Consider the following 16454-nt stretch of genomic DNA (forward strand, 5'->3'; position numbering starts at 1 on the left):
TGTTTGATTAAATTCACAGTCTCTTGGGACTGGAGCAATAGCACAGTGGGTAGGGCATTTGCCTTGCATACGGCCAACCTGGGTTCGATTCCCAGCATCCCATATGGTCCCCCGGGCACTGCCTGAGTGCATGAGTCAGGAGTAACCCCTGTGCATTGCCGGGTGTGACCCAAAAAGAAAAAAAAGAATCCAAAAAAAGAGTAAATTCACAGTCTCTTGAGAGCTCCTTCAGACCTCTTGAGCAACTTGCCCTTTACGGTACATTATATGACCCCTCAAACTCATAATCCTCTAAGCCAGTGCTCATTCCCTTCCAACTTCCTGGCCTTTACTTGGAAAGAGCCAGTAACTAGCCAGCCTAGTGGGGCAGGGGCTTCTCCAAAGACCAACCGAGTCCCCCACTCCAAGCCATAGGCTCTGCCAAGGTTCCTCAACAGAAGTCTCTCACCTCCTCACAGGAGAAATGATCAAAGGGTGCTTATCCTCCTAATATTTCTGTAGAGGGGGCATAACCTCCTTACTCCCTACATGTCTGTACTGTATGACCACAGACATGCTTTACATATTCAGATTCCCTGCACAGACACCATTTGTGCAGCCTGGCCTTCTTTGGGGGTCTGGTAGCATACAGGGCTGAAGGGCAGGCCTTGCATGTGGCCGACTGCGGTCTCTAACACTGCCAGGTATGGTCCTGAAGCCTCTAAGCACTACACCGGGGGCCTGAGTGAGACCCAGGTCCATATCCTCAGGTTCTCACATTGAATCATCCAGCAGGTTGGCCAAGAATCCCTGGAGGAGTCCCCAGACTCCCTGAACACTATTTTGGAACTCCTCCGTGCTCCCCCACCCCAAGAAACTAACAGTTCACTTATTTTATTCCATTGGGGGGGGAAAGACCTTAAAACTTGTCTTATATAATTCTCTGCCTTCTATGACTAAGATCAGTCTACTTTTAATGTCTTCATCAAGATACAGTGTCACCACCAGAGCAACTCTTCCTGCATGACAAAGTGACACACATACCCTCTGATTTCACTTCCACTCCTGTGGCTGGCACCATGCCTACCGCTAACCACATCATCTAATTTGCATTTTTCATATATATATATATTACTATGAAGTATGATGGCTTTGGATGAAAAAAAAGAACACCCAAGATGGTTGGCACAAGGCCCAAGATTTTTGCAACCATAAGTGGGAAATGAGAAGAGACAGGGTATAAAAACCAATGCTTCCTGACAGATTCAATGGGAGAGCATTTCAAAGTCTGGAGCCATTGCACTACCCTACCTTCCATTTGCCTAGCTTTAGGTGAAGTATTAAAATTCCTCTGATCCTGACAAGTGTCCTGTCAACTACACTTATTTAATGACCCATCAACTGCCTCAACGTGTTCTAGATTTTAGAAGTTTTAGAGGTAGACAAGCAAAGTTAATGTCATTTTCTAAGACACTAATCTCCCTTCCCCTAGCCCTCTGAATTTCTGAACAAACTCACTGGTTTTCAGGGAGAAAAAAGGTTACTCACAATGAGATCAACTTTCATCAGTTTTGCTATAACACTTATTTCAAATTCTTCACCATTTTTGTTCCTGAAACAGGAAGTCACTAGTTTTGGTAACTACATGGTGTTTCCATGAAGTTTTTAAGTTTATTATAAAGTGCTTTAAAGGGCTTAGCCTGTAGGACATTAGAGCAAGGAAACATTTAGCAATTTACCTCTGTGATGTGTAATTAATTTTTTATGGCTTGTTTTCCCAACTACTATCTGGGCATGGAGGACAGGGTCTATGGGAACTCCACAGAACACAGACCATCAGCTGCACAGAAATCAAACAAGCAATGGGCACTGGTGGAGAAATGGGTACTCGATCACTGTATGACTAAAACGTAAGCACGAAAGTTTGTAACTGTATCTCACGGTGATTCATTAAAAAATAAAAATTTTTTAAAAAAGGAAAAACAAAGAAATCAAACAAACAAACAGCCTGCAGCCTGATGAACCACTTCTCTGCTATCACAGCATTCCTTTCAGGATGTCCGGACTTACAAAAGATTAAAACAGACCCAGGATCAAGGCCCAGAGTCTCACAACCAGGTATGTTCTGATCGTGGAAGTTCTGCCGCAGGACACCCAATACCAGCTCCTCACTCATCATATACTCCATAAAATCGTTGTCTTCTGACGGAACCCCAAAGAGCAGGTCGTAGGTTACGGTGGAACTATCACCCCTGAAAGACAAACCGAGCACAATCAGTGAAACACAGAAATAGAATCATATTGCAGCTCAGAAAACCAATTTCAGCACACATTGCTTACAGCTCCACAGGAACTTCCAGCACAGAGGAGCAAGAGAGTAGGGTCCTGGGAAGAATCCTCTTCCACAGTTCCATAGTGAAAAAGAATGCAAGTGACCTCAACTTCCTCTTTCTACCCAAAAAAACACAGGCTAGGAATTCAATGGGAGAAGTATCAAAAAGTGGCCCATTAAGGTGAAAGGCTGGCCACCTTCTGACCCAACAACCTTTCATTCCCTAAGGCAGGCCGGGAAAGTCTTTTTCTCCTCCTAGATTCCCTCCTCCGGTTCTCATGCTACCTGCCCCATCACTGTGTGTGAGAGCTACTCGATCTAACCGCTCCTTGCTGAGCCTACCTACACAAGGTTTAAGGTAATGCCCAAAGAGCCGTGCTAGGGGCTGGGTGCAATCTCTCCGACTCCCACAGACTGTTCTGCGCCTTTCTCCCAAATTAGGAACATTTTCAGTCTCGCTTCCATTTCCCAAGGCTCCAGCTTTGAAGTCTGTTGTTGTTTGTTGGATGGTTTGGCTGGAGCCAATTTGGCAGCTCTCAGGGGCGACTCTCTGCTGAGTTCTCGTGGGATCAGCCGTGCTCGGAACCAAACCAACGGCCCCTGCATACAAAGAATGTGCACTTCGATCTGCATTCATGACCTCCAGCCTTGAAATATTCAATGATAAAAAAAAAAAAAAACCTAAAGGAGAGTTTCCATCAACCTAGAACATTTTTCCCCATTTCCAATATAAAAATAATCACAGGTCTCTCCTCAGTCATTAGTAGCTTGATCTGCTTGTTAAACATTACCTCAACATTTAGGTTTGACATAGTCATCCATCGGCTCGGGAAGAGCATATTAAAACCTCAATAAAGTAGCTGAAAGCTGACTGCATCCCAATTTCAGATGCTAGGGACACTTCTAAGCACAACCGCCTCAATCTGAATGCTACTACTGCCAGAGACAGGCAAAGAGCTCCCTCTTGTGGCCAAAATGCAGACAGGCCAGTGCTCGGCTTTGCTGTAGTGGACACCATTTCAAAAAGACTTTTGGACTCATAATTATTGCAGCATTATTCACAATTGCCCAAACCTGGAAACAACCTAAGAACCCAATAATAGATGACTAGATAAAGAAACTGTGACATATATGTCACTGTCACTGTCACTGTCCTCCCATTGTTCATCGATTTGCTTGAGGGGACCCAGTAACGTCTTTGAGCCTCTCTCCTGTCTCAGCTCTGTCATTCTTTCTTTTTTTTCTTTTTTGGGTCACACCCTGCGATGCACAGGGGCTACTCCTGGCTCATGCATTCAGGTATTACTCCTGGCAGTGCTCGGGGGACTATATGGGATGCTGGGAATCGAACCCAGGTCAGCCACGTGCAAGGCAAATGACCACCCCACTGTGCTATCGCTCCAGCCCCAGCTCTGTCATTCTTGAACTGCAAGTTGAATTGAACACGTAGTCAGCAGAAAGTGTGTGAGGTGAGATCTGCATCTCTGCCTTTCTGGTGAGATTTTAATGCCAGTGCATTTGAAAGGAGCAGTGTCAAAGACTCACCACATGTTATGCAGGTATGCAGGTAACAGGCACACTTGGGGCACACTCCAAAGAAAGAACAGTGCTGGACCAAGGCAGTGCGACAGTGTTCTCAGACTGCAAGCCCACTGCAGGCCTGCCCTGGGTGCTCCTCCCAGAATGACCCATGCTAAGGTTTGGGAAATAGGTTTGAGAGGAGGAAATCAATACGATACCATCATTGATGGCTTCCTCCCAGGGCTCCCTTAGGAAGACAGATAATAAAGCTTTGCCTGTAAACCTTGCCCTAACCATCCAAAGAAACAACAATTAACACCTCTGCACCAAGACACCCCTTCAGCTAAAGTGTTAAAAGACATATACACAGGCAGCAAATATTAGGGCTCGGAGCGAGACTACAGCAGGTAGGGTATTTGCCTTGCCACAGTCAATCTTGGTTCAGTTCCTGGCACCCCATAGGGTCCCCTCAAGCTCCACAGGAGTGATTCCTGAGCACAGAACCAGGAGTAAGCCCTGAGCACTGTTTGATGTGACACCCCGAAGCAAACAAACAAACAAACAAAAAGATTAGAAGGATATTAAGAGGGAAAAGTATGGGTGTGTGTATACAACATAATATAGTATATAAGGTATATATAACAGAGATATGATGGCAGAAATTGGACCAAACTCTTGATGATTGTTTATTTGATAGAAAAGAGAGGAATTCGCTCCATGTAGGATAACTAGCACTTGCAGTGCCCAGGGATAAGGGAGGAAATGCTGGCAGAAGGCAGAGTTTCTATTATATGTATATTTAATATTACGAACACTCTTTGGTTGTTTGTGTTCCTCAAAAGCAAAAGCCAATATGTAATTAAATCATGTAAACCCCATCACTGAGATCTATTTCTCTTTCTTCCTTAGTTTATTCCTGCACCCACTGCTAAACAGGAGGGTTACTTGGGCTGTTGATTTTACTCTCTCTCCCTTGTGACCTTAGAGTGTCCTAGCAGATTAATCTGGACTTAATTTAATCCTTTAAATAACAAGGGAATTGAGCTATGTGGCACCCCAAATCTTCCCAGCAATGTTATTTTTTTTATTTCTAACATTAGTTCCCATAGTGCTTTGAGACATGGGAATTCCTTCAAGGTGGATGGTGTTGCATTCCAGAGAAAGAGTTACAATCCTTGTTCTCACCTGCCACCTTCCTTGATTTGAACTGAAGTAAAATAACGACTCAGCGCTGGTGATGAGCTGTACACATCAGTGAGCTGAAACAAACAAATCAAGCAAATACACATTATTGCCAGGTCATAGTGTGTATCTACTGACAACACAGAACGACATCTACACCCAGGAGATTTGACTCCAGCCGGAAACGAATTTACCCAGAGGTTCTGATCAAGGAATAGTAGGTGACGAGCAGACCACCAACCAAAATTCAAGTCAATACGTATTGAAAACGACCCTTTTGCTAGGCCTCCAGGGAGCAGAACAGGATCTTCAGTATCTCTTATGTACTGTGCTAACCTCTTGTAACTGTAATGAAAGTGTGTGGGGGGGGGCAGCCTGCATCCACACAGACTGCAGGGAGGAAGGAAGAGGCACACGCAGAGACTCGGCAGACTACAGAATAGATCACTCGGGATCTAGCGCATGACAAGAGTTGCTTCTCTCTTTCTTCCATGGAAGGAGAAAGAACCATGTCGGGCCACGGATATCAAGCTTTCTCCCTGGAGAATGTGATCAACCGGAGGTGGTCTATGGCGTTTTCGTATGATGCATAGAATATAGTAACCGTAGTAATGATACACCTATATTCCCACGACCTTCTTTCCAAGCTCCTCAGCAACCTCCTTCCCTGATCCTTCTTCCTTCCCTGATCCTTCTTCCTTCCCTAATCCTTAAAACCTTGTCCTGGGTTTTATACATAGTGCAAAAGTTTAAGAAAAAAAAATGTAGTTCAAAATTTTAAGTTAGGAGGTGAAGTGGTTTTCTCTATCTCAGTGTCGACTCTGAGATCCGTTTAGGTGCCCTGGTCTCTGCTGTAATAGGGTATATTTACATAATTTAGAGCTGCTGCTAATTGCACTTTCTACTTTCTTTGGGCCCAAGAAGGGAAATAGGAGGCTTCTTACCCCTTGTCTCCCAGACTGAGCCTCTGACATTGTGTATAAATAGGCAAGAGGTAGGCAACGGATTGGCAAAATTGAGAACCATGTCTGATAAGAAATAATCTTCTAGAATAAGAAAGATGCTGTCTTTGAATAAAAAAGGGGGGGGGGAATAATAATAAAATAAAATTAACGTTCAGAATAGAATTAAAAAAAAAGTAATGCCCAATTCAATCAGCTTAATCAATATCTGAATAAATAGCAGTACTCCTACATTAAGAAAGAAAGAAAGAAAGAAAGAAAGAAAGAAAGAAAGAAAGAAAGAAAGGAAGGAAGGAAGAAAGAAAGATACCGTCTTGCCTCACTGGTGGTGCCACCCTTAATGAAGCAATACCCTCGCTGAGATATTACGGCACGAAGCTAACAGCTAGAGTCTCAGAGTAAGAGACCAGGCCTGAGAAGGAAAAGCTCTAAGTAAGTTGTGAGAGGGACGAGGAAAGCTTCGGAAAAGCAATTAAATCAAAGAAAAAGAGAGCAGATGATCACTGTCTCTGCTCCCATTTAACTTCCTCAAAATTTCTAGAAACCAGCCAAATGGATGAAAAGGTTTGTTGACTTCAATGAGGCAGTAATACTTCTAGATTCTTCATTTTTCCTAAACTTATTTTATTGGGAAGTTAAGGGACAAGAGTTTTTCACATACCTGGGTCTGCTTTTATCATCTGTGTTTCAAATCACTCTTTTTAAAACTACTATATGATTTTTTCAAGCCCTGAGCTGCACGGGACGGGCACGGAGGCCCAGCTCTGGGCAACAAAGCTGAACGGCTCCAATTTCAAACAGGTACAGCCCGCCTCCAAGGGCCTGGGACCCTTTCTGGGCATGTGCACCTAGATCCAGCCCCTAGACAGCCGGTTTTCAACCCTGAGCTGCGCGGGACGGGCACGAAGGCCCAGCTCTGGGCAACAAAGCTGAACGGCTCCAATTCCAAACAGGAGACATTCCCAACTCCTCGCCAGTGCCAGGGACTCTTTCTGGAGCCGCAGCCACTAACGCGGCCGCGAAATATTTTCCCACTACATATGCCATAGGAACAATAAGCTACCTTCTTAGATGGAAACTTCTCTATTTTACCTCAGCCACTAGAAACACAGTAGCCAATAACTCATAAGCCTATCTTAACTCACACTGCATATCAAGCAGAATAGTAACAGTGAACGTGAAGGACTAAACCACACCTCTCACAATGGTAAAGCAACGCAAAAGCCCACCAAACTTTCATATTGAAGAGTCTATCCCAGATGACACCAACAGTACTGTAGTGTTAGACAACCTCTCTGACAAGGAATTCAGGAGGGAGCTACTTAGGATGCTTAGGGAATTAAAAGAAACAATGGAAAGCAATGCCAATAGAAGACAAGAGGATCTGAAGGCAGAAATGAGGAAAATGCAATCAGAAATATCAGACCTGAAAAATCTCGTAGGCGAATTGAAAAGCTCAGTGGAAGGCCTCAGCAGCAGAGTAACAGCTGCTGAGAACAGAATCAGTGAACTCGAAGATGAAGTTCAGAGACTCTCCAGAAAAGAGCAGAAAATGGAAAAGAGACTCACAATTCGCGAACAGATGGCAAGAGAAGATCGGGATGAAGCCAAGAGGGGTAACATAAGAATTATTGGAGTCCCAGAGGGACAGGAAGAAAACCTTGATGAAGAAGAAACTGTCAAAGAAATCATTGCTACAACATTTCCAGAGCTGAAGAAAACTTGTGACCACATTCAGGAGGCCCGAAGGGTACCAGCTAGAAGAAATCCGAATAAAAATACCCCAAGACACATTCTGATCAAAATGACCAAAACCTTAGACAGAGACAAAATTCTGAAAGCAGCAAGATCGAAGAAAGAAATCTCTTACAAAGGAGCATCCTTAAAATTCACAGCTGATTTTTCTGATGAAACCCTCATGGCCTGAAAACAGTGGTGGGACATAGTGAAAAAACTCAATGAAATAAATGCCTCTCCAAAAATACTTTACCCAGCAAGACTCTCATTCATAATAGAAGGAACAACACACAGTTTCACAGACAAACAACAGCTCAGGAACTTCATAGACTCAAAACCATGGTTACAAGAACAACTAAATGGGCTACTTTAAGGCAAGAAAGGCCCCTCAAATACACCAAATTTTAACAGAACAATGGGACAAAATCCCATAACAATAATCTCTCTCAATGTCAATGGGCTAAACGCACCAATTAAAAGACATAGAGTGGCAGGATGGATTAGAAAATTGAACCCAACATTCTGCTGCCTGCAAGAAATGCATCTCAATAGTCAAAGCAAACACAGACTCAGAGTCAAAGGCTTGAAAACAATCCTACAGGCAAACAGCTCCCATAAAAAAGCTGGGGTAGCCATCCTTATATCAGACCACATCGATTTCAGAGTGAGGAAGGTCATAAGAGACAGTGAAGGCCATTTCTTATTGATCAAAGGATCTGTACAACAGGAAGAACTTACAATAATAAATGTATATGCACCTAATGAGAGACCAGCAAAGTACTTAAAACAACTACTCATAGATTTGGAAAAAGACATCAATAGCAACACAATACTAGTGGGAGACTTCAACACTGCTTTGTCACCTCTTGATAGATCAACCAGACTCAAGCTTAGCAAGGACATACTTCATTTGAGGGAAACAATGGAAGAAAGGGACTTAGTAGATATATATAGGACACTTCATCCACAAAAAGCTGAATACACATTCTTCTCAAGCGTCCATGGAACATTCTCCAAGATAGACCACATGCTGAGCCACAAAACATGCCTCCATAAAATTAAGAAGGTAGAGATTGTATCAACAATCTTCTCAGACCATAATGCGCTGAAATTAGAAGTAAATCACACACAAAAACAGAAAACTAAATCAAACACCTGGAAATTAAACAGTGCACTATTGAACAACGAGTGGATTAGACAGGAAATCAAAGAGGAAATCAAAAGATTCCTAGAAACGAATGAAAATGAGAACACGAGTTACCAAAACTTATGGGACACAGCAAAGGCTGTGTAAGAGGAAAGTTTATAGCTCTACAAGCATTCCTCAGGAAGGAGGAGCGAGCACACATAAGTAACCTAACCTCACAGCTTAAGAGCTTGGAGAAGGACCAAAAAAAGGAGCACAACCCGAACAGGAGAAAGGAAATAATAAAACTCAGAGCAGAGATTAATGAGATGGAAACCCAAAAAACAATCCGAAAGATCAATGAAACCAAAAGCTGGTTCTTCGAGAAAATTAACAAGATCGATAAGCCTCTAGCAAAACTCACAAAAAAAGGGAGAGAGAAAACCCTAATAAACCGAATCAGAAATGAAAAGGGGGTCATTACAACAGAAACCACAGAAATTCAGAGGATCCTCAGGGAGTACTTTGAGAAGCTTTATGCCACGGAACATCAAAACCTCGAGGAAATGGATAAATTCCTAGACTCCTACAGACTCCCAAGGCTGAACCAAGAAGACCTGGAATACCTGAACAGACCTATCACCATCAAGGAAATTGAACTGGTAATAAAAAGTCTACCCAAGCACAAAAGTCCTGGCCCGGATGGATTCACTAGTGAATTCTTCCAAATCTTTAAAGAGGACTTACTCCCAATGCTCTTTAAGCTTTTCCACGAAATTGAAATATCAAAAACACTTCCGAACAGTTTCTACGAAGCAAATATCACACTGATACCAAAAGCAGACAGAGATACCACAAAGAAAGAGAATTACAGGCCGATATCCCTGATGAACACAGATGCAAAGATCCTCAACAAACTACTAGCAAATAGAATCCAACTACTCATCAAAAAGATCATACACCATGACCAAGTAGGATTCATCCCAGGGATGCAAGGATGGTTTAACATTCGAAAATCAATCAACATAATCCATCATATCAACAAAAGAAAAGATAAAAAGCATATGATTATATCAATAGATGCAGAGAAAGCATTTGACAAGATCCAGCACCCCTTTATGATGAAAACCCTAGCCAAAATGGGTATAGAGGGGACCTTCCTCAACATAATTAAAGCCATCTACCACAAGCCTACAGCAAGCATCATCCTCAATGGGGAAAAACTGAGAGCCTTCCCTCTAAGATCAGGGACGAGGCAGGGATGCCCACTCTCTCCACTTCTGTTCAATATAGTACTGGAAGTACTTGCAATAGTGATTAGGCAAGAAAAAGATATTAAGGGCATTCAGGTAGGAAAGGAAGAAATCAAGCTCTCACTATTCGCAGATGATATGATACTCTACTTAGAGAACCCAATAACCTCCACCAAAAAACTCCTAGAAACAATAGACTCGTATAGTAAAGTTGCAGGTTATAAAATCAATACCCAAAAGTCCATGGCTTTCCTATACGCAAACAGTGAGAGAGAAGAAAGCAACATGAAAAAAACAATCCCGTTCACAATTGTGCCACAGAAAATCAAGTACCTAGGAATCAGCTTAACTAAGGAAGTAAAGGACCTGTACAAAGAAAACTACAAAACGCTACTTCAGGAAATAAAAGAGGACATGAGGAAATGGAAAGAGATCCCCTGCTCATGGGTCGGGAGACTTAACATTGTCAAAATGGCAGTACTACCGAAAGCATTGTATAAATTCAATGCAATCCCTATAAGGATACCCATGACATTCTTCAAAGAAATGGAGCAAACACTCCTGAAATTTATATGGAACAATAAGCCCCCACGAATAGCTAAAGCAATTTTTGGGAAAAAGAAAATGGGAGGAATCAACCTCCCGAACTTCAAACTGTACTACAAAGCAGTAATAATTAAAACAGCATGGTACTGGAACAAAGGCAGAACTGCAGACCAATGGAACAGGGTTGAATACACTGACATCTCCCCCCAATCATATGATCATCTAATCTTTGATAAAGGTGCAAGTAATGTGAAGTGGAGTAAGGAAAGCCTCTTTAATAAATTATGTTGGCATCATTGGACGGCTACATGCAAAAAAATAGGCTCAGAACTCTGCCTAACACCATGTACAAAAGTAAGATCAAAATGGATTAAAGACCTCAACATCAGACCAGAAACCATAAGGTACATTGAAGATAACGTTGGCAAAACCCTCCATGATATTGAAGCTAATGGTATCTTCAAAGATGCCACGCCACTGGCCAAGCAAGTGAAAACAGAGATAGATAAATGGGACTATCTTAAACTAAGAAGCTTCTGCACCTCCAAAGAAACAGTGACCAAAATACAAAGACAGTCTACAGAATGGGAAAGGATATTCACCGAATACACATCTGACAAGGGGTTGATATCCAGGATATACAAAATACTGGTTAAACTCCACAAGAAGAAAACATCCAACCCCATCCAAAAATGGGGCAATGAAATGAACAGAAACTTTCTCAAAGAAGAAATCCGAATGGCAAAAAAGCACATGAGAAAATGCTCTACATCATTAATCATCAGGGAGATGCAGATCAAAACCACAATGAGATACCATCTCACACCTCAGAGACTGGCCCACATTCAAAAGAACAAAAGCAACCAATGCTGGCGTGGATGTGGCGAGAAAGGGACACTCCTTCACTGTTGGTGGGAATGTCCACTGGTTCAGCACTTCTGGACAACAGTATGGACGATTCTCAAAAAATTAGAAATTGAGCTCCCATTTGACCCAGCAATACCACTCCTGGGAATATATCCCAGAGAGGCAAAAATGTATAGTCGAAGTGACATCTGCACTTGTTTGTTCATTGCAGCACTCTTTACAGTAGCCAGAAACTGGAAGAAACCTGAATGCCCAAGAACAGATGACTGGTTAAAGAAACTTTGGTACATCTACACAATGGAGTACTATGTAGCTGTTAGAAAAGATGAAGTCATGAAATTTACATACAAGTGGTACAATATGGAAAGTATCATGCTAAGCGAAATGAGTCAGAAAGAGAGGGATAGACATAGAAAGATTGCATTCATCTGGGGGATATAAAGTAACAAAGTATGAGATTAATACCCAAGAATAGCTGAGATCAGCACCAGGAGGATTACTCCATAACTTAGAGGCCAGTCGGGTATCCTAGAGGAAAGGGCAGTTCAGATAGAGAAGGGAGCACCAAATAAAGGATGTTTGGAGGATCTTCCCAGGAGGGGAGATGCATGTCGAAAGTAGACTATGGACTGAACATGTTTGCCACTCAATGCCTCTTTTGCAGACCACAACACCCAAACGGAGAGAGAGAACACAGGGGATTGCCCTGCCACAGAGGCAGGGGGGGAAGGGGGGATGGGGGTGGGAGGGATATTATTCTTGGTGGTGAAAAACGGGCACTGGTGGAGGGATGGGTATCTGATCATTGTATAATTGAAACCCAAGCACAAAAAAAATTGTAAATCTACAACTGTAAAAAAATAAATAAATAAAAATTAAAAAAAAAAACTACTATATGAGGGCGACAGTGATAGCACAGTGGGCTTTAGGATGTTTGCCTTTAACATGGCCAACCCGGGTTCTATTCCCTGCATCCCATATGGTCCCCTGAGCACTGCCAGGGGTAATTTCTGAGTGCAGAGCCAGGAGTGACCCCTGTGCATCCCTGGGTATGGCCCCAAAAAGAAAAAAAACACTATTATATGAAGTTCTTTGTAGATATCTCTATGCCCCTATGCATTTGAAGGAAAAGGGCTTCAATTTTCGTGTTCAGAGCGTTCAGAGAAACCTGTGCTCCTGCCCAAAAAAATCAGAAATAGTCCCTATGGCACAGTGAAGTGATGAACTGAGAAACTTGTAGTAATATCTATGAAACCTTCACATTTCATCCTGATATATATTTCTACAATGAAAGATTAACATCCAGATACTGTCCCTTTGACCCAGAGAGTTCAAACTACTCGTGTGGGCACTAAACCATTTCATTTCTACTTGATAAATGTGAAACTTCAAAAGTACCAAGAAGAGGAACCAAAGAGATAGTCCACTGTCCAGGGGCTGGTCCTAGCCCTCTCCTCAGGAGAGACCCCCTGAAGGTCCTCGGGACCACATGCAGTGCCAGATAGATTCAGAATCAACATGCACCCTAATCTTCATACTTTCTCTCCAGCACTCCAGCACTGTTCTGCATGTTTTATTTTGTTTTGTTTTGTTTTGTTTTATTCCTGCTTCTGCACTCAGGAGTCACTCCTGGCTGGGGGTGAGGTGCTGGGGGGTGGGGGGGGGGGGGGAACGAGCTCTACATTTTTTAACAATCGACTTTTTTAAGGTCTTTCCTGTGTTTATTTATTTATTTTAATTTTATTTAACTTTATTTCTTGTCTTTATTAATTTATTCCTAAGTATTTCATTTTTAATGCAATTGTAAATGGGATTATTTTCTTAAATACCTTATTTTTCTCACTAGCTGAATACAACTAGATGCCACCAAGTTTTGCATGTTGATTTTGTAAACTGTCACTTTCCTGTGCTCTTTAGTGTTTTGTTCTAATAAACCTTTAATGGAATATTTGGGGTTTTCTATTACCATGGAATCTGTAAATAATGAAAATTTTACTTATTTTCCGATCTGAATTCTTATTTCCTGTTCTTGCTTAATTACTCTAGCTAAGACTTCAGATACTAAGTTAAGAAAAGTCTGAGGAATCCTGTATAGTATCAACTTCTGTCTTACTACTACTCTTATTGCATCCCATATATCTCACAACATATCTTCATTTTGGCTCAGGTATTTTTTAAAGTCAACTTTGACTTCCCCCTGACACAATGGTTATTGAAAAGCATAATATTTAGTCTCCACCTTGAGATGGTTTTTCCAATTTTCTTTTTGTGGTAGTTTTATGATTTGGTAGCATTATGGTAAATAAACATACTTGTTATTATTTCGATCAAACAAACAAAACACTATCCTCCCGTTGTTCATCGATTTGCTCGAGCGGGCCCAGTAACATCTCCATTGTGAGACTTGTTGTTACTGTGTTTGGCATTTTGAATACTCTCAGTAGCTTGCCAGGCTCTCCAAGAGGGGCAGAGGAATCGAACCCGGCTAGGCTGGGCTGGCTGCGCGCAAGGCAAAAAGCAAACACCCTACCGCTGTGCTATAATTTTATTGGCATTTTCTTTAGGTCTTACCATAATATGGATCCTTCAGACTATTCAATATGCACTTGAGAAAAATGTAAATTCTAATGTTATTGGGTGAGATGTTCTGTGAATGTCTATCTTAAGCCCACAATACTATCGTATAGGTCTTTATCTATAATAACTGCTTTATGTAGTTTGATGCTTCATCTTATATATGTATATATATATATATATCTTCAAATATGTTGTTGCATTAAGTCCTTAACCATTACATAAACTCCACATTCCTGTTTCTTACTCCGTTTCTACCTGAAGTTCTGTTTACTCTTATGGGAATACTATTTTACATGCCCTTCGCTACCATTTATTTGTAAATTTGTCTCCCTGTCTTTCACATTGAATTTGTGTTTGTTTAGAAAGCAGGAAACTCTGTAGCAATAAAACATTACATTTACTTTTTTAACCATTCAGATACTCTCACCTTTTAGTTAGTTAATTCAGACTCTTAGTATGTATTAAATTATTTAAGTTTAAGTATTTATTGTCATTTAAGTTTCTTGTAAATTGTTCTGTTTTTATTCTTCTAATTTTTTTCTTTTGGGTCACACCCAACTGTGTTCAGTCAGGGCTTCAGCTTCGGGGCTCAGGGGTCACCCTGCTGATACTAGGAGAACCAGAGACTCTGCTTTTTTTTTCCTACTTATCTTCTTCTCTACTGCTGAAACATCTTTCTGTGTAAAATTTTCAATCTCCATTATAATACTTCTGAGGGTTTTCACTTTCAGGCTACTGTGAGATTTATAGGAAAGTTTCTACACTTATAACATATTGGGCAGACTGATCATGAACTCATTTCTAATAGTCCACATTTTTACTCTTCTCAAACACACACACACACACACACACACACACACACACATTACAGTGCATGTTTTTGGTAAGTTGCTACTTCTAAGTGAAATTCATTTTCATTTCTTTAGGAGTCCATGTAATGTATCTTACCAGGCTACTTTAGTGGTGATAAACTGTCTTAACTTCTGTTTGTATGTAAAGCCTTTAATATCTACCTCAATTCTGAATAATAATCAAGCAGTGGAGTATTCTCCATTGAAAAATCCAATCCTTTTTTTAATACTTTAACTATATTCTGCCATCCACACTTTCCTATAAGATTGCCAGTGAAAAGTGAAAAACCCAAGAATAATCTTATAAGGATACAAAGGATACATGTGGGTGTGATTTTGTTTTTTCTAAGTTCTAATATTCTATCTTTATCTTCTAGTTTTGTCACTAAATTGTGATATATCTTGGCATGTATCTGTCTAGATTTTTTTTATTTTCAGTAATCTTTGAGCCAATGTTTGAATATTTAATTCCTTACCCAAGTTAGAAAAGGTCTTGGCTTTTGTCTCTTCAAATCAAGTTTCTACCTTTATCTTTCATTAAGCTCTGATTTTTTTATATATATTTTTCAGTTCTTCAGGTATTTTTCACTGCTCAAAGTTTCAGGGTACTGATTCTGTCAGATGCTTCTTCTAATCTCCTGTTAGTCCACTCTACTATATACTTTTTAAATTTAAATCCTGTATTCTTTCAGTATTTTTTCTGTTTGAACCGTTTTTATATTTTCTCACTCCCAGCTGTTCTTGTTCTCCTTTTGTAAAGAAATAGTTCTTATTTCAATAGCTATTGTTAGGAAGAGTGCTGTGATCTTGACTTTAGGTCAGGTAGTGATTTCCATTTCATTGAAATTCTTCATCCTACCCCCCCCCCGAGCTCCCAGGTTTTTATTTTATTCCATCACTTATGGTATCTTCATTTTCCTTGAGAGTGTATGTTGCTGTCTTCATCACCTGCCTATTCATGCTGCTTGAAACTATATGTTAACTTCCATGCGTAACTACATAACTCTCTTTCCTTAACTTGGCGTTTGGGCCTTTGAGTAAGATGGTAGGTTGCAGGTATAACCTTCAATGGTTTACTGATGCCGCCATGCTGTGTGTCGCTGTGCACACTGAGTCCTTCTTACCTGCTTGGTGAATGGATTTCTAGACTCAGCACAGCCTGGTTGCATGCACTGCACTCACTAATGCAGTTCCCAGGCACTTGGGTCCACAACCCAGCATACACCTATCAATCCTCTCCCTGCAGGGAACTGCTTCTCCTGCTGTCCAGTCTGCATTCAGGGACAGCTGTCACATAAATGTGCAAAGAAATAGGAGTCCAGCCTCTTTATTCTTCCACCTTCCTGCCAGAACCTGTACGGTTTAGGTTTGTGTAATTACACTCTATGGAATCCACACAGTGCCAACATCACCTAACCACTTATTTGTCTGAATAATGATACCCGTCATTAAGGGATGTGTGATTGCAGAAGAAATAAAACACTGTCCTTCAAGATGCATTTAGCTGGAGGTCATGCTCTG

At 41.2% G+C, this 16454-nt stretch overlaps 1 protein-coding gene across 1 annotated transcript in view; it reads right to left on the reverse strand.

Annotated features, from left to right (window-relative positions):
- Nucleotides 1-16454, reverse strand: part of CUNH3orf52 (chromosome unknown C3orf52 homolog) — a 46383-nt gene that overhangs the window by 7618 nt on the left and 22311 nt on the right. Inside the window, exons 4-5 of the mRNA XM_056109410.1 lie at nt 5018-5091; nt 2050-2231 (exon numbers count right to left, since the gene is read on the reverse strand). Coding sequence (XP_055965385.1) covers nt 2050-2231; nt 5018-5091 — 256 coding nt within the window. The remainder of the gene's footprint in view (nt 1-2049; nt 2232-5017; nt 5092-16454) is intronic.

This window comes from Sorex fumeus, unplaced genomic scaffold, assembly GCF_029834395.1.
Source record: "Sorex fumeus unplaced genomic scaffold, SorFum_2.1 ptg000265l, whole genome shotgun sequence".
In the NCBI taxonomy this organism is placed as follows: Eukaryota; Metazoa; Chordata; class Mammalia; order Eulipotyphla; family Soricidae; genus Sorex; species Sorex fumeus.